This window comes from Pelodiscus sinensis, chromosome 5, assembly GCF_052426305.1.
Source record: "Pelodiscus sinensis isolate ZL-2025 chromosome 5, ASM5242630v1, whole genome shotgun sequence".
Classification (NCBI taxonomy): Eukaryota; Metazoa; Chordata; order Testudines; family Trionychidae; genus Pelodiscus; species Pelodiscus sinensis.
The window spans coordinates 82,823,244-82,846,645 of NC_143056.1; the positions used below are offsets into that span (position 1 = coordinate 82,823,244).

Sequence of the window (23,402 nt, forward strand, 5' to 3'; positions counted from 1 at the left end):
CACAAAAGCAGCTACATAATTTCTTAGTCTATAAGGTGCTGCAAAACTATTAGTTGTTTTTTAAGTTTTTCCAGTTACAGACTAACTAGGCTACTCCTCTAAAGCTTCAGAATTGGAGCACAGGTCTGGCAGAAGTGGGACAGCCAGCAGCACAGGTCAGTCCTAGAAGAGGAGAGATACTGTCAGTGAGAGTCAGAGCCGAGCCAGATGCTACCAAAACAAGAGAGATTCCTCAACTGGGGATGGGAGCCTCAAAGCAGCCAGAGATCTGGTGCACCATGTTCCAACTCCAGTGCATGGTGTGCGCGCGCGCACACACACACACGCACACCCACCCTGTAATCCACATAGGGACCATAACTGGAAGATAACGTGCCAGTAAAAGGCATCATAATTTCTTCCAACGGAGGGCTTTCTTTCTCTACCAAAGATCTTATAATCAAAACACACAGTGGCAAACAATTCCAAAGGTGCAAGCAAAAAAAAAAAAAAAAAAAAAAAACATGAGGCACTCTTAAGTGACACACACACACACACACACACACACACCCACACACACACACACACCCCCAATCCCAGAGCAATTCTGTACAGGGCTTATCGTTATCTAGAATTCTGCTTTTCTGTATCTACAACTAAAAATGTAATTGCAAATGATAGAAAAGTAAACTGAAATAAATGGTGAGGGTGTAAAGGCAATAAACAATTGGGGAGTCTTATGGAAGAGACAAAGGCACACACGCAAAAATCTATTCCATGACTGCTTATCATTTGCTTGATTTATTATGTGCTAATTATTATGCAATATCTAGACAAGGGTTAGATATTTAATACTAAGGTCTAAACAATCAATTCATAAAAGTAAATTACACCCATTCCTTCATCCCCACCTGCTGACAAAACTAAACGTATTGAAAGATCATCACCTCTTCCTCATGAGCAGAAAGAAACCTCTTCTAGGCAAAACAACAGTTTCAATATATGATCTGAAGTATGTTCATCAGATTCTGGAAGACTGCAAGATAGTGAATCCTAAACCTGAAGACTCGTGTGTAAGATCTTACTAATTCACTCACTTCATTGATTCAGTGCTGGGGACAGATGGGAAGAACTTTATGTCTGATCAAAAGTTCCACGATGGATTACAGAATCATAGAATAGTAGGACTGGAAGGGAGAGAGGTCATCGAGTCCAGTCCCCTGCCCCCATGGCAGGACCAAATACTGTCTAGACCATCCCTGAGACACATTTATCTAACCTACTCTTAAATATCGTAAGAGATGGAGATTCCGCAACCTCCCTGGGCAATTTATTCTAGTTTTGACTACCCTGACAGTTAGGAACTTTTTCCTAAAGTCCAACCTAAACCTCCCTTGTTGCAGTTTAAGCCCATTGCTTCTTGTTTTATCCTCAGAAGCCAAGATGAACAAGTTTTCTCCCTCCTCCTTATGACACCCTTTTAGATACCTGAAAACTGCTATCATGTCCCCTCTCAGTCTTCTCTTTTCTAAACTAAACAAACCCAATTCTTTCAGCCTTCCTTCATAGGTCATGTTCTCTAGACCTTTAATCATTCTTGTTGCTCTTCTCTGGACCCTCTCCAATTTCTCCACATCCTTCTTGAAATGCGGTGCCCAGAACTGGACACAATACTCCAACTGAGGCCTAACTAGTGCAGAGTAGAGCAAAAGAATGACTTCTCATTTCTTGCTCACAACACACCTGTTAATGCATCCCAGAATCATGTTTGCTTTTTTTTCCCAACAGCATCACACTGCTGACTCATAATGAGCTTGTGGTTCACTATAACCCCTAGATTCCTTTCTGCCATACTCCTTCCTAGACAGTCGCTTCCCATTCTGTATGTGTGAAACTGATTGTTCTTTCCTAAGTGGAGCACTTTACATTTGTCTTTATTAAACTTCATCCTGTTTAACTCAGATCATTTCTCCAATTTGTCCAGATCATTTTGAATTATGATCAGAGCAGTTGCAACCCCTCCCAGCTTGGTATCATCTGCAAATTTAGTAAGCATACTTTCTATGCTAATATCTACATCATTGATGAAGACATTGAAGAGAGCAGGTTCCAAAACAGACCCCTGCAGAACCCCACTTGTTATACCTTTCCAGCAGGATTGTGAACCATTAATAACTACTCTATGAGTACGGTTATCCAGCCAGTTATGCACCCACCTTATAGTAGCCCCATATAAGTTGTATTTGTCTAGTTTATGGATAAGAATATCATGCGAGACCCTTTCAAACGCCTTACTAAAGTCTAGGTATACCACATCCACCACTTCTCCCTTGTCCACAAGACTCGTTATCCTATCAAAGAAAGCTATCAGATTGGTTTGACACGATTTATTCTTTACATATCGAAATTGTAAATGAAGCCAGGATTTGAATTTCCCACGCTTCATTTACATAATGACATAATGAAAAACCGCTTTAAAAAAAACCCGCAAGCAAGACAGGGATCTTCCAACAGAAATGTCCCATTTCAAAAGATCCTGTAGAGTGCAATGCTGCCAGGTTCAGATGCAAAAGATGGCCATTGTTCTGGGACAACGGGTCTAGCCTTAGAGGTAGCCACTCTCGGGCAGCTACCAAAAGACCCAGAAGCAGGCTGCACCAGGAGCAAACTATAAAGAAATTGATTAAAGAAAACCAAAAACAGCAGGAACTTATTTTAGATATTTGTTCAGAAAAGGACAAGTTAAAAGATGAATTGAAAAAACGAACAGAAACAGAAAAGTAGCATCTCAACATTATTAAACAGTCAGAATCAAGAATAGAAGAGTTCAAAAAAGAAGTTAATTTTTTTTAAAATTTAGTAAGCTTCAGGGAGTAGCCGAGTTAGTCTGTATAAGATAAATTTAAAAAAACAACAAATAGTCTGGTAGTATTTTAAAGACTAACATAACATGTAGATGATATCATAAGCTTTCGTGGGCACAGCCCAAAAGCCACTATCAGAATAGCTTTTTCTCTGCCCTTTTTAATCTTCACAAGGACTCTGTGGATCTACAGCACTGGCATGAAAGCATCCATCAGGGCTTCCAATCATGGTAGCAGGAAAGCATCTGTCAGTGAACCCCATCCATCCCCCAGAGAAAACAGTACATTGCAGCATATCCTGTTCCAATGGGATGTGAACAAGTCTACCTGGAGAATCCCCGACCTCTGAATAATAATACTGGCCATTTCTGGATGGACCAACCAAGAAGATCCTGCTGAAGAGAACTGCAGACACGTTCCTGGTCCTAGGATGATGCACAGCTACCAGATGAATGTCCTGTTGCACACAAAAGTCCCAAAGGCAGAAAGCTTCTTGACAAAGGGCCAACAACCTAGTTCTGCCATGCCTGTTGATATAATATACTGCAGTGGTACTGTCCATGAAGACCTGCACCATCTTGCCCTTCAGGTGGGGCAGGAAAGCCTGACAAGCCAAGCAAACCACTCTGAACTCCTTGACATTTATATGGTGGGCCAAATAACCTCACAGCCAGTGGCCTTGCATGCTGAACTTGCAAAAGTGGGCTCCCAGCCCAGGTCTGATACATTGGAGACCATGGTCAGTGACGTGGACTGGGTTGCGAAGGGAACTCCCTGAAACACTGACTCTGGGTTCATCCACCAATCCAGAGCAGAAAGAATGCAATTGGCACTCTGACCACGCAATCCAGGTCGTGCCTGTTGGGGAGATAAACTGATGCCAGCCATGCTTGCAAAGACCACAGATGGAGCCTGGCATGATTTGCCACATATGTACAAGCTGTCATATAACTCAAGAACTGCAGGTAGATGTGAGCCATAGTGAGTAGGTGGTTCTTTAAATGTGAGTTCCTCTCCAACATGGCCTGAGAATACACCTCTGGAATGAAAAAGCTCTGACTGGTATGGAGTTGAGACCAGCCCCTATGAGATCTATTCACTGTACTGGCCATAAGGTAAATTTTTTATCATTTACTAACAGGCCCATGTTGTGGCAGATGGAACACACGAGATGGAGGCTTCTTTGCACATGTTCCCGACACATGCCCCTGATGAGCCAATTGTCAAGATATAGGAAGAACTGTACCCCTCGACAACTCAGATAAGCAGCCACTAGCACCATAAATTTTGTAAAGACCCTTGGGTCTGATGGCAGGTGAAAGGGGAGCGCCATGAACTGGAGATGGCATCCTCCCACTAGGAAGCAAAGAAAACATTTCTGACCTGGGAATATGGAAATATGCCTCCTTCAACTCAAGGACAACATACCAAATTCCTTGATCTAGAGAGGGGATGATGGAGACCAGGTACACCACGCAAAACTGTTCTTGAGAGACTTGTGGAGGCATTACAGGTCCAGAATGGGTCTGAGGCCCACTTTCACTTCAGGATTAGGAAATAATGGGAGTAGCAACCCTTCCCTGGCATGTCCCAAAGGACCTCTTCTTACTGTCCTTTTTAATGAGGAGTTGCTCCTGAGAAGGGTCCCTGAGGAGAGATGGAGAAGAGGGTATACAGAAGGGAGGGGCTACTGAAAACTGTAGGTTGTAGCACTGTCAACATCCAGTGATCTGAGGTGACATGTAACCATGACAAATAGTAGGGATAAAGGTAGTCAAGGAAAGAATGGTAGTTGACTGGGGTATTGCTCTTAAACTCAACCTCAAAATGAGTGCACCTAGCCCCCGGGGTGCTTTGCCTAGCCAGGCTGTAGGGTGATGGGAGGAGAAAGGGTGGGATGATTAAAAATAAGTGTCTCTATCCCTTCTCTTTGCAGACCTCAGAAGAGGCTTCTAAGGCCATGGTGGTGTGGCCACCTGGAATTGCTTCCACACAAACTATTACATATGCCCAGCAAGTGAAGGGATGGCCTAGTGTCCTTTAACTCATGCAGCCTTACACTCAGGGTATGTCTACACTGCCACTTTAGTTAGAACTAGGGTGGCTGATGTAGGCATTTGAACTTGCAAATGAAGCCCAGGATTTATTTGCATGTTCCCGGGCGCCGCCATTTTTAAATGCCCCGTAATTCAAACTGCCTGCCCGTGGCTATAAGCGGCAAGGACTAGGTAGTTCGAATTAAAGCTCCTAATTCGAACTACCGTTAAACCTCCTACAAGGTGAGCATGAAGGTGCTCAAACCTTTGGCTGGGACAAAGCACATCTTTTCAGCCCTTTTGGAGGTGGGAGAGTTGATGAGATTTGCAATTTTGAGGACTCCATCATGCACTGGTCATGCAATGTGGGCAGGAGTAGAGGTCAAGGAAACAATGACTAACGTATCTTCCTGCTCGGCCACCTCCTCCATCTTTAGGCACAAGTTCAGGGCTAGCCATCCAAGCAGGGGCTGGTGTTCTATAAAAATCATCTAACCATACATTTTGTGAACTGCCTCATCCAGGAATGATGAAGTACCATCAAGGCTCCAGGGCACCATCCCCCATGGGAATGGGAGATTTAGTGGTGGGTGCAGTATCCTCTGCTTTGATTTCTGAACATGACTCTCAACCAGGCCTGGCTCCCAGGGAGCTTGGGAAGGTGTTGGTGCCAATAAGGGCCTAGATCCCATACCACTCCTACGAGTTAGTTGGTGATGGACCTTTTAAACAGCTAAGAACCCCGACTAGGGAGGCGCACACACACATGGCTCCAGAGTAGCCAGGCAGTCCAAACTGAGTCCCTTGTCCAATGACCCATGACCCTTCTTGCCTGGTGCTAGGGAGTATGCTTCTTTGCTTTTTTGTGGGGTATTGGCAACAGGAAGCAATGCAGGGTGGAGCCTAATGCCAGGGCACAATGTGCACTGAAGCTAAGATACTCTGTAAGTCCTGGTGGGACAACTCGAAAGCCAGACAAAGAGCAAACTCTATGACATCCCACAAATAAATATCCTGCTCCCTCCAAGACCTGGACCAAAAATTCTTATAAATATGGCACTTATCCTTCATGTGTGATTACACAAAGCACTAAGGCAGTTGCTATGGGAATTACTTATTCTGCACAAGGCTTAGACCTGGAAGACCAGGGCATGCCCAACCTGAGACAAAGTCCCTGCTGGAATTAACTAACAGCTACACTTAACAATTACTTAACTACTACTAAACAACCTGTATACAAGGCCCTAAGGCTTGAAGTCAGAAGAGACCAAACCACTAGCCCGTGCTATGCATCAAAGGGCTCTCTGACTAACCACTATAGACAGTAAGAAGGAACTGAGGAAGAGTAGGGCTGGCACTGTCTGATATACCAATGCATGGGTGTGTTGCTGCAGGAGGCTATACTATACTCAATGGTGTTCAGAAAGGTGAGGGAGACACGAAAAAATTCTTTTAAAGTAAAGATTCCCATAATATGTTTTGATAGCGAGGTTCCCATGTTTAAATCTCACCTCCTGGTACAACATGAAGAACAACTGGAAGAAAGTGAACATTGCATTCTTCCCCAAATCTTTTCCCCTCTTCAACCCAGTTAGCCTTCTATCAAACAGCTCAACTTGCCCAATATATAGCCAACTGAGGGTAAATATTCAAGCATCTTACACTGCATTTTTATTTAGCTTGGGAGTCTTATATCTAAAGGACAGACATCTTTTCCTCTTGGAGATAAAACATTAAAAGCAAATATATTATTGTACAACAGCCCAATCACTGCATACTTGCCAAATGTACCATTATGAACAGGCCGACCCAGTATTTTTATCCAGTTCCAGGCTTGACAGTCTCAGTTAACTTTGGAAACAACTGCTTGAGACAATAACAAAAAAAAAAAAAAAAAAAAAAAAAAGAAGCCTTCAACCAGTAGAGGGCAGTAGACAGATAAGATCATCCTGGGAAGGACAATTTCCTTTGTGGTCTTTTCAGGCAGAAAGGTATTTTGGTTCTGAAGAGTTATTAATCCTTTGTGTAATCAAACAACATTCATTCTGATATGTCTCTTCGATGACTCCTATATCCTAAACAGGTGATGATAGACTGTGGCATTCATGTGAAAAATAAAGTACTATCACTGGAGAACGCTTCAGCATTAGTTGTGCTGAGAGCAGCATAAGAGGCACCAGAAATGTGACCCGCAATAGTATAGCCTACAGGTACATGGAGGATTCTACAGTTTGAGTAACTATATTAGCCTGATCATAACTCCCATGTCTCAGAGAGACCCAAGCAATCCAGGTATTAGAGTGGTGCTTCAGTTTGCCCAGGATGGTGTAGTGATGCAGAGGCCTTCAATGGATTGAAGAAATGTACTCAGAATTGTTAGACAATATTTTGGGCTGTTTCCTCTTTGGGTTATCAGGCTCACATGTCCAAGGAGACATCACTCAAAGCACAGGTAACCTGAGGTTTCCTAGGATATCAATGTGCCTTGGCCATGAGTAGAGAGACCCATCACACCTTGGTGCAAAGTGAGAACATACTAAGGAGAAGGTGGTGCAATGTCCAGGAAGGAGACAACTGAGTAGCCAGTATTTAACAAGGATAACATGTAGAGGCATCATAAGTAATGAACTATCAATATGGCTCAGAAATATTGGCACATCATTTCATGCAAGACCACCAACCACAGTACTAAGTGATTTCATGGCTTCCCACTAAAAAGCCAATGTTAACACAGATCTGTTTTTAAACATCAGAAACATATACAAAGGCTTCTCTATTTCCAACACCACCATCCAATGTGGAGAAGCTGAGGATGTCTTTCACTTAGATTCTTTATTCTCAAAAAGGCGGAATTACTCCCCCTTGCAGAGAAAGATCCCTCTTTACAATTGCCAGGCAATTACTGAAACATCATAATGTACTAAAGCTTCAGGGGGTAGCCGAGTTAGTCTGGAAAAACTTAAAACACAACAAATAGTCTAGTAGCACTTTAAAGACTAACAAAATATGTAGATAGTATCATGAGCTTTTGTGGGCACCACCCACTTCTTCAGATGACCAGAGTGTTGGAAGTCCAGATCCAAGAATAAATAAGGGAAGAAGGGACTGTTATCCTTTTCATAGGGGCCTTTTACCATGTGATTTTTTGATAGGTAGGCCTTTAAATTCAGAAGACACAAACAGCTGTAGCTCTAAAGTGGATATCTGGCAACTGATTCTCCTCCTCTTCCAACTGGTAAATGTTCCCTATGACATTTTCACTTCTCTCATCATTGAGGAGATGACATCCTCACAAACAGTAAATTCTGTTTAACAGAAACGCAGATATTAACAACCTCTGGTTAACAGCAACACTTTGCTGGGAATCAATCCCATAAACTTTAATGGGAATGGGACTTCAATATTGGCAACAGGATGCCGCTTATTAAGAACATATATTGGAAGAAAAGCCCCAACTGTAGGCAGGTTTGGAGAGATGCAGCAAAGAAAGGAAGCACTGGGAAAGGGATCACACAGGAGGTAAAGGCCTGGAATGGGAGGTTGTGGCAGAGCAATAGTGAGGTAATGGCTGCAGTAGCCTAGATGCTGGAAATACATTATACTTCTCCCTATGCACTCTAGGTTGCACCCTGCCAGAGAGCTGAAGTGGGGAAGGAAATAGTGGGATGTGCTGAGCACCCTAAAAGCAAAGGGAGAGGTACTATTCAACGGCATTGGCCCCAAACATTCACAATCCCTGTAGAAAGACCTGGCATAATAAACACAACCACCCTCTCTGCTGCTGCCCTACCCACAGACAAGTTTGCAGGAAAGACACATGTCAGCCCTTCCTTCACTGGCTGCTGGCTGCCTTCCACTTACTGGGAACTACCAGATAATGGCAACAATTTTGCTGGCAACTGAGAAGTCACTAACAAACAGAATCTAACAACATTGGTCTGATAGCACTTTATAGACTAAAAAAAACATGTAGATGGTATCATGAGCTTTCGTGGGCACAGCCCACTTCTTGAGATGACCGGAGTTATGAGTTTGGGATATGAAAACCTGAAATAAATAGGAGAAGGGAAGGGGAGGAAGGGTGGGAGACAGAGCATCATTAAGTATCTGGAGAACGGGTACTTAAACTTAAGCAGATAAAAATCAAAATCAATAGATAGATTCCTAACACAGGCAGGATACCACTCAGAAAGCTGTTAGCACCTTTAGTGGTTACTAAGTAGGTAGTGTCCTAGACAGCCCATATCACGATTGAGTCCATTAGCATGTGAATCTAATTTGTGGATGAACTGTGATTCCAGGGCCTCCCTGTGGAACTGGCTTTTGGAGCTGATTTGTGACAAGACACCTACGTGCAGGTCTGTCAAACTGTGGTTTGGCAGGCTGAAATGCTCACCGACAGGCTTCTACAATCTACTGCATCTCAAGAAAAAGAATCGTGTTTTCCTCTATTGCATATTGATTCATAGATTTTAAGTCCAGAATGCCCCATTGTGATCATCTGGTCTGACCTCCTGCACATTGCAGGCTATAGAATCTCACACATCCCCTTTTGTAACTTCTGGTTGAATTACTGAAGTCCTCAAATCTTGGTTTAAAAGTTTCATGTTACAGGGAATCCACCGTTTACTCCAGTTTAAATTAGCAAGTGACCTATGCCCCATCTTGCAGAGGAAGGCAAAAAAAATCCCAGGGTCTCTGACCTGAGAGAAAACTCCTTCCCAATCCCCCAAATGGTGATCAGTTAGACACTGAACATGTCAGCAAGACCCCCCCAGCCAGACACTCAAGAAATAATTCTCTGGAGTAACACAGAACCGCCTCCATATAGTGCCCCACCTCTCATGGCTGCAGATATCTGTGACTAACAGATGGGTCATGTGCCATTTAGGCACTCTGATCATAGCATCCTCTCCATAAACTTATCAAGTTCAGTCTTGAAACCAATTAGGTATTTTGCTTTCACTGTTGCCCTTGGAAGGCTGTTTCAGAACTTAATTCCTCTGACTGTTAAAAACCTTCATCTAATTTCAAGCCTAAACTTCTTGATGGCCATTTCATGTCCATTTATTCTTGTATCCACTCTGGCACTTAGCTTAAATAACTCCTCTCTCCTCCTCTCCCTCTCTGGTATTTCTCCCACTGATATACAGGCAGTCCCCGGGTTACGTACAAGATAGGGACTGTAGGTTTGTTCTTAAGTTGAATTTGTATGTAAGTCGGAACTGGTACATATTGTAGGGGAAACTCTAGCCAAACATTTTTTTTAGTTTTGGATAGCATAGGGAAAGGTTAACTCCCCTCTAATGTTTGTTTTGCTGTCTGTTCCCCTGTTGAGAAGATTTCACATCTATTTCTGTCCCTGTGACAAACTCAGGACTAAAGGAGTAACTCATCAAATACCAAACAGCTCTGCACCATGCTTTGAGCTAATAGCTTTATTTCCACACACCACCCAGGGTTCTAGGAGGAGGGTCCTTTTTTTGCTAACACAATGAGGCCAGCACTGTTTGTTTGTTTTGGTGGAGTCTTTGTTTGCCCAGGGAGCCCAGCATGTATAGGGGGAGGAGGGGCGGAGAGGCTGCTTTTGTCTGCTGTTCGGCAGCCTGTTGCTCAGGGGAGGGGGCAGCCTGTTGCTGGCAGGGGGGGAGGGGGGAGGCATGCAGGATGCGAGGCCAGGGGGGGGGGGGGGGCAGCGGGCGTGGGGAGGCACTTTTCCTCTGCCCGGCAGCTCTGCGGGATCCCTGTCCCTGTGGCCAGCTGCTGCAGGCAGAGGCCAGTTGGAGCCACCGAAGAGGAGGAGAAGGTGGATTCTAGGACCCAGGTGAGCGAGCCCCGGGGACGCTGCTGCGCTCCGGGAGCCCGGCATGTATAGAGGGGAGGAGGGGCAGAGAGGCTGCTTTTGTCTGTTCGGCAGCCTGTTGCTCAGGGGAGGGGGCAGCCTGTTGCTGGCAGGGGGGCAGCGGGCGTGGGGAGGCACTTTTCCTCTGCCCGGCAGCTCTGCGGGACCCCAGTCGGAGCCGGCCCGAGGAGGAGGAGGATCCTAGGACCCAGGTGAGCGAGCCCCGGGAATGCTGCTGCGCATGTGCGGGAGTTGCCTCACCCCGTTCGTATCTAGGGATCCGACGTAAGTCGGATCCACTTAAGTCGGGGACTGCCTGTATTTAGAGAGAGCAATTTTATCTCCCCTTCACATTTTTTTGGTTAGGCTAAACAAGCCAAATGCACGTTTCTTTTCATAAGCAGGTTTTCCATTCCTTGAACCATCCTTGTAGCTCTTCTCTGCTCCTGGTCCAGTTTGATGTCATCTCTACATCTTCATAAGAGACCAGAAATGGGCACTGTCAATATAAGGTCTCACCAATACCTTGAATGATGGCAATAATGGATTCCATTAGACTTTTTCATGGCCGCTCATATTGGCGGCTGACAGTCATCCTGTGATTACCTAATACACCCACATCTTCTCAATTGCTTCCAACTCATATGCCCACAACTTACAGCAAAAATTCTTCTTGTTATTCCCAAAGTGCATGATCTTGAACTATTAAATTTCACCCTGTTTCTATTACTCCAGTTTTCAAGGTCCTCTAGATCTTCTTGTATGATATTTTGGTCCTCCTCCATACTGGCAATACCTGCCAAATTTGTGTCATCTGCAATTTTATTTGCACACTCCTAGTTTTTGTGCCCAGGACATGAATGAAAATGTTAAATAAGACTGGATTCAAGACCAATCCCTGACAGTTCACCTTCCAGCATGACCCACTGTAGCCTCCCCTTTCACCAGTTCCTTATCCATTTTCAATTTCCATATTGAAAACAAGTCTGTATCTTTAGGACTATTACCAAGACAACATTATTTTGTACCTCTATGCTTGGAGTTAGTATTGTAACAACTTAGCACTGTTTTGTCCAAAACCTTACACAGTTAAGCAGGTGTTTATCATACTAGAAAAAGATTAAGAGAGTTCTGTTGACTCATTCAGGCAGGTGACTCTATCCCAGCTGCACAGAAAGGAAGCAGTGCCTGTCTAAAAAGAAACACACTTGGGTTGAGCAGTCATAAAGAAGAAAATCTAGTAGTAGCCAACTCCGGGGAGACTGTTTAAGCTAATCTTATATCTTATTCCCGGGTATTTTATTTTTAAAGCCAAATCACAGAAAAATGAATTAGGATTTTTCATGCTGAGTGGACTGTGTTTATACAACAGGTTAGGAAAGGTGTCTGCTTATAGCCATTTGGTAATAGCTGTTTTTATCTTTTTTATACTGTTCATGCAAAGCAGGAAAGATCCATGTTTAGTAGAAGCAGTCCCAGATCACAAAAATAAATCAATAGCCTCTGGCATTTTTTTAATGTCACAATCATATTCATTACCATGCAGTCAAATGACACATTTACACATTTCTTTCACTGGCAATAGAAAAGATACGCTAATACACCTTGGATTGGGTTTGGCGATGTGTTTTTTATTTTGTTGTTTGCTTGCTTGCATATACTCAGGGCATAATTTATAAGACTGAGAGTGGAATGGCATGAGTTCTCAACGATTCTGAGCATCCACAGCGCCCATAGATTTCAAAGGATATTTCAAAGTATTTCATCATATCTGAAAAATTTAGTGCTTGTTTAGGTTCATAATTATGTATTTAGATAGCTAAAACATGGGTACCAAAATCGATCTTTCGCCTATTTGTATTCCTACTATGCTGGAGAAATCCTGGTTAGGATGTTACCGATTCATGTTAGCCTGCAATGCCAAGATCATTTTGGATTACCTACTGTGTGAGGACACTACATCAATGAGAGAAGTTTCTGGCTTGTCAAAATTTACATATCTGTCTTTTCAGACATGCTTCTGCATTATAAATGTTTTTGACCAGTTATACTAGTTTCTTGACTGGTTGTACTAGTTTCTCCTCCTCCTCCTATGTTCTATAGCTTTTCTTGAACTTTCCTTCCTCAACAAAATCCTTTTGCCTGCATAAACAAATCATGTTCTGAGTGAAGTGTGTTATTATTAGAAATTATGTTAGACCATTATGTGAGTTTCATGAAAATTGCACTCTACTACTTGTGATTAGTATGCAGAAAGGGTGGAGTCCCAGAATACATTTATGCACCCTTCAGTTTTGCTATACTCTTCATGTTGATATAATCCCTCTAATAAATGTTGCAATTTATTCAAGATACATTTTTAAAACTTCAGTTATGGCAGTTTATCTTTGTTGCTTAAATTATTTGTTTACATTTACACAAATGCATATAAGCTACTTATTGCAATAAATGTTGCAAAATTATTCATTAATACTATTTTAACAACTTTTCTCTATTCCACACAATTAAGTAGCAAGACCAGAAGGAATTTGGTGGATTATAAGGAAACACAATATAACATTGGTAATCTGAGTTATCCAAAAGGGCCATGTAGAGTTGCTTTAAATCCTAAGCACAGTGAATAAACTTGCCATTCCTTAGAAGACAAAGCACAATGGCTTGTTTTTGCAGCTTGTTCTCTATATGATTTTCAGTAGTCACCTGTTCTCCATAGTAAAGCATGTTTGTAAGTAGACTTGCTTCTGAAGGAAAAATAAATAAAATAGCCTGCCATCTCTGCAACAAGAACTAGCTTTTATGCTTTTTAATATAATTCTGTTCAGCACTTAATTATCAAAGTGATAAGTTCATCAAAAAATTAGGTACCTTCTGATACTGTACTGGATACATGTTTAAAACATTATGAACGAAAAAGCTCTACTTCTTTTTAGGCTTATTCAAAGGAATCATCTCAATGCCTTCAATGTCAAGTCATTGTTACGGAAAACACACTAAGTAAAAAAAAAAAAAACATTATTTGAAACCTAGATGAATAATTTAATTTTTTTTGCAATTTAATTGCACAAAAGTATCCTTTCCACTTTGTCCTTGTTTGAAAATGAGACTATATAATGAGATTTATGCTACCAAAATTAATATGTGATAGAGCCCACATTAAAATTATCCATTAAATGGTTATTAGAGATTTGGTCAATATAGTAAGATGGGGAAGTTAAGTGAAATAGCACCAAAAAAGACCAGAGAACATAGAAATATGTTAGAGGAAGTCAAGAATAATGTTCCTAAAACATGCAGAAGCATTTCTGAAAATGAAGTAATGCTTTTATGCCCATCAAATGTACATATTTTACAGATTATATCCTTGTATATCAACTAATCCAACCTGACACTGGAAGTGCAAACTAGTATTATTGGTCAATACCTTAAAAACATTCTGGTTAAATAGTTATGCTTTAGTTTTCCAATGTAATAGGGATGGGACAATATGTTCAGACTTGAGAAGAAAGGTGGTCTTCTGGCTAAGGCATTAGAGTACTCATTTGAAGATCTGTGGTAAACTCCTGGCTCTGCCATGAATTTCCGTTGTACTGGCACAGTTTTGCCTACCCACAGCTTTCCAGATTTTCACTCAAGTAATATGAGCTCTTCCTTGCCACTGAAAATAAAGGCATGTGATGCATATTTAGTGATGACATACCTGGGACAGGTTGATGCCATTTGTATTTGACTGGGGTGGGCATCGAACAGGAGAACAGATGTGTGTTGAAGTTTCATCCCATGTACATCCCTTCATATCAGCCCAGTTCCATCTCAGTCTTCCATGAGAGTTACAGGTTCTCCAACTTTGAACATCTACAACATGTATGTTTGCTAGCTTTCCTGATACTTCTATTATCGATTCTAAATCATTATATTTTAAATACACCTCTAGAGTAGGGATGTAAAGGGATAACCAGTTGCCTTACTGGAATGCTTATGGGGTAACTGGTTAACCATTGGCCAACCCAGCCAGAGCAGAGCCAGAGCCAACCCAGCCCCCACCCATAGAGTGCCGTGGGCAGGAGGCTACTCCAGCCTGGCCAGCCCACTGTGCTGTGGGTGGGGGGCACTTATAGCATGATGCAGAGGGCCCGTATAATTTAACCAGTTTACATTTTAAATGGGATTATCTGGTGCCAAATTTAGACTCAGTAAAAACAGTTTGCACAAAACCTAAAAAATGCTCCCTTTTTAAAAAGTTCTGATTTAAAACACACACACATACAAAATAGACCGGGAACTGACCTTGTTTTCACTGTCCAAGACAAGAAACAAAAAAATAAAGTGAATTTTTATACCTTCATTGTTAATTACTTAAAATGATCCTGAAAAGAACTGTTTATATTTATTTAAAATTTACTGAAACTTATGGTCAAGAAAATCTGTTCTCTTTTTAAATTTGCATTTCATGTGACTCAGTGAAACCTAAAGCACGCACAGCTTCATTACCTCCCAAGTGAAACTAATTAAAGCATTTGCTTTCACTACTCATTATATTTTCAACAACTATATGAATTTGTGCCTTGCCCTTTTGTATGCAGCTGAATTTTGCCTCAACTAAACAGTTTATTTTTTTAAGCTTATGCCTACACGACACAGACTATTTGCTTTCTCCTTATAGACTGCCAGATCTCTTCAATTTCAGAAACTTCTGAACAGTGCTCTCATTATTAATTCTCAGCAAGAAGTCTGAACTACTGTGATTCACTACGGTGACAGCAAATTCCAGCGTATTAGCACTACTCCCACAATGCTTCAGAATGGCAGAGAAGTTCTACAGCAACTGGCAGTCTTGGCTTAACTGCCACATATTTGGCACTTGCACTAGAAGCCTTTGTGCATGTTCAGTAAAGAAGAGAGCAAAGAATAATTTCTAACATTTTAGTAAGAATAATACTGTATTTAATTCAATTTTTACAACTATAGGTTCTCACTGTCCTCAGGCTCAAGAGGAGGAACATTCTGAAAAGCAAAATGTTATAACCCTAACGTCTGTGAAAACTGATTAAGCTATACCAAATACGTCCACAAATTAATAGCTTAACCACATCGGTGGTTAAAAGAAGATGCCCCATAAACCTATGTAGGGGAAAATGAGAGCTAAATCTCCTATTCTTGGGACAGCAGAAACTGCGAACCCTGACTTCTTTCTAGTCAAAAACTCTAGTACTGTGGCTCTCTGAAATAAGCATGTGCTGCAACACAGTGCCTTAGCCAGAGGAAGTGAGTGAGGTACTACAGTAAAAGTGCTTTAGAAAAGTACATAAAATGTGTGAGGAAATGGGAGAAAACATCAATTTTGTTCATAAAACCACTTTGAAAGTCAGCCCATTAAATGCAGTTTTTCCCCCATATGCAAAGATCAAACCAATATTTTGGCAGTAGCATTTGTTAAAAAGGAAAAATAATGAAAATCAGAACAGAAGTAGAATCCATCAAAAGCATGGTGTCCGACTCCTAACAAGCTGCATACCATGCGTTACAAAATCACAGCTGCGTCTGCAAAGATGTCCAGAAACTTAAAAGAACCCCCAAATACACATATTCTACAATCATTTAAACAAGAAGTTTCTCTTCATGTAGAAAATATATGTTCAGTTTAAAAACAACTTCATGTAATCCCATTTCAGCAACCATGCTATTTTAAAAGGGTCATTTTTAGGGACATTGGCAGCTCATGAACCCAGTGGTACAGATGGTAAAGCCGTTTACATTCTGTTTTAATATTCTGATAATCAGAAGAACATCGCCGTTCAATATTTAGCAATGTACAGTCGAGTCCCTATCATCCAACTTGAACGGGACAGACACATGGTCGGATTACCGAATACGTCGGATAATAGGGACAGCTGCCGGGGAAGAAGAGGCCCCAGCAGCAGCCCCATCAGCTGCTCCAAGAGAGCATGGGGACGGCTGCTGCTGCTGCCGGGGCCACTTCTTCCCCGGCAGCTGTCCCTATCATCCGACATATTCGGGAGCTGGGAGCTGCAGGGTCGGATAAAGTGGAGTTTCAGATTACCAGGAGTAATTTTCACTGTGTGAAATTTTATGGTGCTATGCTGAGCAAAAAGGGTGCAGCTTCTCTTTAGATCCGTGGTCCCCAACACGGTGCCCGCGGGCGCCATGGCGCCCGCGGGGGCATTTCCATGCGCCCGCCAGCTGCTTGGGGCTGGCCTGGCACCGGGCGCATGGCTGGGGGGAGCGCCGGCCCCAGGCGCGTGGCGCTGGGCGGGGGGAGCGTCGGCCCCGGGCGCGTGGCGCTGGGCAGGGGGAGCGCCGGCCCCGGGCGCGTGGCGCTGGGCAGGGGGAGCGCCGGCCCCGGGCGCGTGGTGCTGGGCGGGGGGAGCGCCGGCCCCGGGCGCGTGGTGCTGGGCAGGGGGAGCGCCGGCCCCGGGCGCACGGCGCTGGGCGGGGGGAGCGCCGGCCCCGGGCGCACGGCGCTGGGCGGGGGGAGCGCCGGCCCCGGGTGCACGGCGCTGGGCGGGGGGAGCGCCGGCCCCGGGTGCACGGCGCTGGGCGGGGGGAGCGCCGGCCCCGGGTGCACGGCGCTGGCGGGGGGAGCGCCGGCCCCGGGTGCACGGCGCTGGCGGGGGGAGCGCCGGCCCCGGGTGCACGGCGCTGGCGGGGGGAGCGCCGGCCCCGGGCATGCGGCTATGGGGGGGGGCGCCCCCGGGGGCGCAAGTGTCCCCACCCCCTGGCGCCCGGCGGACGAACAGCCACGCCCCCTGGCGCCCGACAACCTCGAAAGGTTGGGGACCACTGCTTTAGATGAATGTTGCTGTAAATGTAAACAATCACTAAAGAGAAATGCATCTAACTTATTCTCAACTGTGGGCCAGATCTTCTGTTCAGTTCTTCATAACTATAATTTTACACAATGGCCACATTTCCACCACCTTATACCGGAAGCCTACCAACCATTACACTTACCTACATGCCTCTAGCTTCCATCCCAGACACATTTCCCAATCAATTGTTTACAGCCAGGCTCTAAAATACAACCGGATTTGATCCAATCACACAGAGACAAACACCTACAGGATCTATATTGGGCATTCTTAAAACTTAAATACCTACCTGGAAAAGTGAAAAAACAGACTGACAGAACCAGATGAGTACCCAGGCATCAGCTTTTTCAAGACAGGCCCAACAAAGAAAACAACAAACACCACTGGTCATCACCTACAGTTCCCAACTTAAATCCCTCCAGTGAATTATTAACAATCTACAACCTATCCTGGAAAATGACCCTTCACTATCACAGGCCTTGGGAGACAGGCCAATCCTCACCTACAGACAACCCCCTAACTTCAAACAAATTATTTCCAGCAACCCTTCAGCACACTTCCATCAAACTCATCCAGGAACCCACCCCCGCAATCAAGTCATGTACCAACTTTGTCCACACATCAATACAAGCAACATTGGTCACAGGACCTAAGCCACATCATCATAGACTCATATAACTGCACATCCACCAATGTGATCTACGCCATCAAGTGCCAGCAATGCCCCTCTGTCATGTATATTGGGCAACTGGACAGTCTCTATGAGGAAGGATTAATGGACACAAATCAGATATTCAAAATGGTAACACAGAGAAACCAGTTGAGGAACATTTCAACTTGCCTGGGCACTCACTAATGGATCTAAAGGTATCTATATTATTTCAAAGCAATTTCAAAAGCCAGCTTGAAAGGAAAGTTGCAGAACTTGGTTTCATTTACAAGTTTGACACTTTGAATCAGTGGTCCCCAATACGGTGCCCATGGGGCATTTGTGTGTGCCCGCCAAGTGCTCGGGGCACATGGCACATGCGTGGTGCCGGCCCCAGGCGCGCTGCGCATACGCGGCACCAGCCCTGGGCGCATGGAGAGTGCCGGCTCCGGGCGCACGGCAAATTGGCCGCCTGTGCCCCAGGTGTGTGGGGCATGGGGAGTGCTGGTCCTGGGCATGTGATGAATTGGCTGCCCCGCCCCCAGGCATGAAGCTATGGGGGGGCGCTGGCCCTGGGCGTGCGGCAAATTGGCCTCCTCGCCCCCGAGCGCGCAGCCAAGGGGGGTGCTGGCTCTGGGCGCGCAGCTCTGGAGGGCACCGGCCCCAGGCTTGTGGCGAATGGGCAGCCTCGCCCGTGGCCACGCAGCACATGGGGTTGCTGGCCCCAGGCACGTGGCTCATGGGGGTGTGGTGTATGCGCGGCCCGCCCCCAGGCACGCGAGTGTCCCTGCCCTCTGGCGCCTGGCGGGCGAACGGCCCTGCCCCTGGCGTCTGGCAGCTTCAAATGGTTGGGGACCACTGCCTTGAATAGATGTTTAAACAAAGACCTGACCTGGATGAGCCACTATATTCTACATCCTAACAACATAAAAAGCCAATCACCAGGTACATAAAATATTTAGAGCCCACTCTATTTATTAGTCTCATTTAGCCTGGACACTAACTGACAATATTTTTTCTCCATTTTTCCCCTTCTCTTTCCCTCCTCATCCCCTCTCTTTTTCTGTTATTTGTACCCTGGACTCTTAAATTCCATTCATCTAAAGACATGGGTTGTGCTCACAAAAGCTCATGATACCATTTACATTTTTTGTTAGTCTCCAAGGTGCTGCAGGACTATTCACTGTTTTAAAAGTTTTTTCAGTTACAGACTAACACGGCTACTCCTCTGTATAATTTTAAATAACATCAAATCAGAGTTATACAATTACCATAAGATAGAAGTCTATATTTTTTTTAAGTCTGAAGTTCTTTTCCCCCCACTTATAATACCTCACCTTCTGTCCAGCATTCCCTGTAAGCTGACCAGCAGCACAGCTTCACAGGTGATTAATCAGCCCCGCCCAGTCAGAGGCTCAGGGCTCCATGCACTGAGCTGACTGGGTGGGGCTGATTAATCACCTGTGAAGCTGTGCTGCCCTGCAGCTTAGAGGGAACACTGTGCCTGTTCCTGCTTGAACATGTGAACCGATAGGCAATATGATTTATCCTCTTCTACAATAGCATACTAACTCTGGAATATTAGGGGCCTTCTCACCTAACTGAAGAATTCTGAAGCTACAGACTGTCTCTCACTAACATAACCACATTATTGGGTTGATTTTAGAAAAAAAAATCATCTTAGAGGAGGTAAAACACAAACCGCAAGCTTCAGTTTTTAGCTGAATTAGCCTCTAATTCAAACTGTTCCCCTCACTATATTAGTAATTTACTCAATAAAATATTGCGCTACATTATAATAGATAGACAATGAATTAAAGAAACAAAACTTGAAGTTCCAAAGTTTAAAAAAGAATGTTAATAAAATCCTCAGTGGATTTAGGCCATAACAACCAAGAGCTGCCTTGATGCAGTTATATTTTCATAGCAATACTGCAAATATGAAGTATGGGGGTGGGGTTGTACTCCATAATAAGAAAACTTACATTCTAATACTTAGCCATATGGTTTTGCAAGTCCTCTAAACAGTCTATAGAATAATCATTTGTCATCCAATGACTAGTATTTTCAATCTACATACGGAACAATCTCCACCATGTGGTTAATGCCATTAGCAGTCAAATGTGGATTAGTCCATTAGAAACCAAAGAAAATGAGTAGTTACCCTAGCAAAGATTAACAGATTGTCTTGCTACAGACTAAGAGGTCTCCAGTGTTCAAAGGGAAGAATCCAGAAGTCCTTACTCTGTTTCTCAGTCCATAATCTGTAACGGACTTCAGAGTTTTGCCTGAGTAAGGACTTCTTGGATTAGAATAAAGTAGCGAACTTTAGACCACAACTCTAGTCTCAAGTTCAAATCACTGTAACAAACTGCTAGTCTCTTCCCTCTTAATATAGCTTAAACACTGAAAGTTTTCTTGAAATCTTCACTCTGTCTGTTCAAGCTCCATTTATTTGTCTTTATTTTTTGTTAGAGAAATTAAACAAAACCCCCAAACATCTGACTGCCCACATTGCATCCACACAAAAAAATGTTTCAATTATCTTGGAAAATGAGAGCAGAATTTTCTTTTGAGCACGATGTTAAAAATATCCCTTTTTCCCTACCTGTTTCTCACTCAAAGCTGTGATTTTGGCTTGGAGTTCATGAAGCTGTTTCTTCAAATCAGCATTCTGATAGAAAGAAAATAAATCGGTGAGAAAGATATTCTATTTATTAACACAATAGTAGCAGGACAACTTTTTGTATCACATCCTACCAATAATACAGCATCTCTGGATGTACCCCCCAACATATTATTGACATTGCCAGAGACTTATTCAAAAGTTATCCAACAAAGCAATCAATAATGGATCTTTCCAGTGTTCAAAAATGAGTTTGGGAGGAAGGAAGGGATGGACACAGTTAGTTAAAAAATTCATACATGTTTCACAATATACCATAAAATTAAGTTAATTTGTATATCACTGTATTTTCAGGTCAGACAAGCCAGAATAAAAACTTTTTAAGTTAGGAATTTCTAGATCATGCATTACATATTAGCTAAAGCATTGTCTCACTTCCACTACTTATTCAGTGACAGACAGACAGACTTTGACTGCCAAGAACATCAGCAACCTTATCTATTAGTAGAAATTAAATAACATGCACTCCAAATGAGATGTGCACTATATTTACTACATCCTCCTCTCCCTTTTGAGCAAAAGAGTGTATGTCTTTTTACAACTTAGCTTACATTTAGAAAAGTTTCAATAGTTGCAGCAGCCTTAACAATGCACCACTCATGTTAGTAATTTGACTAAAAGAGCATTTTCTCAAGTTTAAGATTCTGAGAGGCATAAACAGCTCACTATCCTGGATCTGATAGGGAACTCAATTTGTATTCAATAAATCTAGTAAAAAAAAAAAAAAAATCAAACCAAAGCATACAGGCACACACAAAGTGTGCTTAGCAGCCTCAAAAGTTTGTTTTGCATACGCCTCCCTGCTTTTCTCTTTTTCTATTTTCTCCTCGTGCAATCTCTTTCTATATCAAATCATAATGCATTTAGCATACTCTCTTTGTAAGAAATCACATATTATTTCTGTAAAATGGCATGCACACCATCAGCACTCGGTAAAAACCATGAAATCAACAAACTCCTAATATTTACTACAACAGCTATCATTCTCACAACTTCTACACCTTTACATTCCTCCACAACTTTGAAATACAACCTAGTCCTGATTCACAATCTCTTCTAGTCCTAGAATACCATAAAGCAGTGGTGCTCAACATTTTTTAATTTGCAACCTCCAGGGTCAGGAAAATTTTGTTGGGGGAGGGGGCGGAGAAGCACAGAGAACATTTTGTTGCGGCCCCTTTAAATTAAAGTGCCACTCCCCTCCCCCCCCCCCCCCCCGTGCGTACGTCAGGCACAGAGCCAGGAAAACAAAATGCAGCCAGCACTGCGAGCCCCGAGGAAGACAGCCGCAACCCATTGCACACCACTGCCATAAAGCTCCCAAAGTTATTCCAAATCTTTACTCTCAGCCCTCCCTTATTGTACTAATTATAGGCCCCTTCCCAACTCATTCCTAACCTGCAGCATCTATGGTAGTAAGACAGAAATGCCTTGCTACAGTAACTACTCACCAAACTTCCACTATTAGGCTCAATTCAGACACAGGAAAGAAACATTCAGTAATTTAAAGCAGTAAGGGAGAGGGAGGGGGAATGTTTACACCACTAGATGGAACACCAACATAGTTTCTCTGAGTGGTTTTAAGGCTGGCAAAAAGAGGCAGATTAACAGCCTTGGAAACTGAAGTAGGGATGTTAAATTTCGATTAATCTGCTAATCAAGTAGTCAATGGAATTTCTATTGATTACTCAATTAGTCAATAAGGGTGGCACTCACTCTCCCGCTGCGCCTATGCCTTTGAAATGTACAAGAGCTGCCCACGGCTCTTGTATATTTCAAAGGAAGAGGCACAGCTGGGAACCAGTGCTCTTGTACATTTCAAAGGGAGAAACAGCAGTCAAGACCCCATGTGAACGGGGACTGCTTCGGTCCCTCCTCGCGCTGTTTCCCCTGCTGTGCCTCTGCCTCCCCTGCCCCCACGCAGAGACGGTGCTGGGGGGGAATCAGCTTTTAAGCTGGCTCCCCCCAGCACTGGCTCCTGTTCCCCTCCCCCTTGCTGCCTCTGATACAGAGGCACCAAAGGGGGTGGAGAAAGCAACTAGTCAAGTAGTGACTCAACTACCAGATTAGCCTAGACTTATTGGGTAGCCGACCAATTGCTTACATCCCTAAACTGAAGTCCTCTATTTGCAGACTAGATAGCAGGAGCAGCCTGAAAGCTCCCTCCCAAACCTACCCCTTTGCTAACACATCTGACCCCAACCTTAGGAACCTATTGCTAGAAACAGGAGGGGGAGTTTAATGTGCGTGTCTAATTTGGTCATTAGACTCTCTGAATGAGATGTTAAATTCTGTCACTTTCTACACTCTACATTACTCCACCCTGGCGCACTTTCTTTTCTCATTCTTACTATGGGACTTCTTGCCCCTTTTATGTACCTAAGAAAACCACATCCCCACTTCCTTTTGTGCCCTAACACTGTGTTTCTCAAACTGTGGGTCCCAACTCCCCAGGGGACCCCGAGGGGGGTCACGGTATCACAAAGTTTGAGAACCCCTGCCCTAACACGTTTCCTTCC

The 23,402-nt window shown here is 43.5% G+C and overlaps 1 protein-coding gene across 12 annotated transcripts in view; it reads right to left on the minus strand.

Annotated features, from left to right (window-relative positions):
- The window catches only part of PHF21A (PHD finger protein 21A), a 290,548-nt gene that overhangs the window by 170,844 nt on the left and 96,302 nt on the right, over positions 1-23,402 (minus strand). For all 12 annotated transcript variants that reach the window (XM_075927582.2, XM_075927577.2, XM_075927575.2 and 9 more), the window contains one exon: positions 20,806-20,871. In XM_075927582.2, coding sequence (XP_075783697.1) covers positions 20,806-20,871 — 66 coding nt within the window. The remainder of the gene's footprint in view (positions 1-20,805; positions 20,872-23,402) is intronic.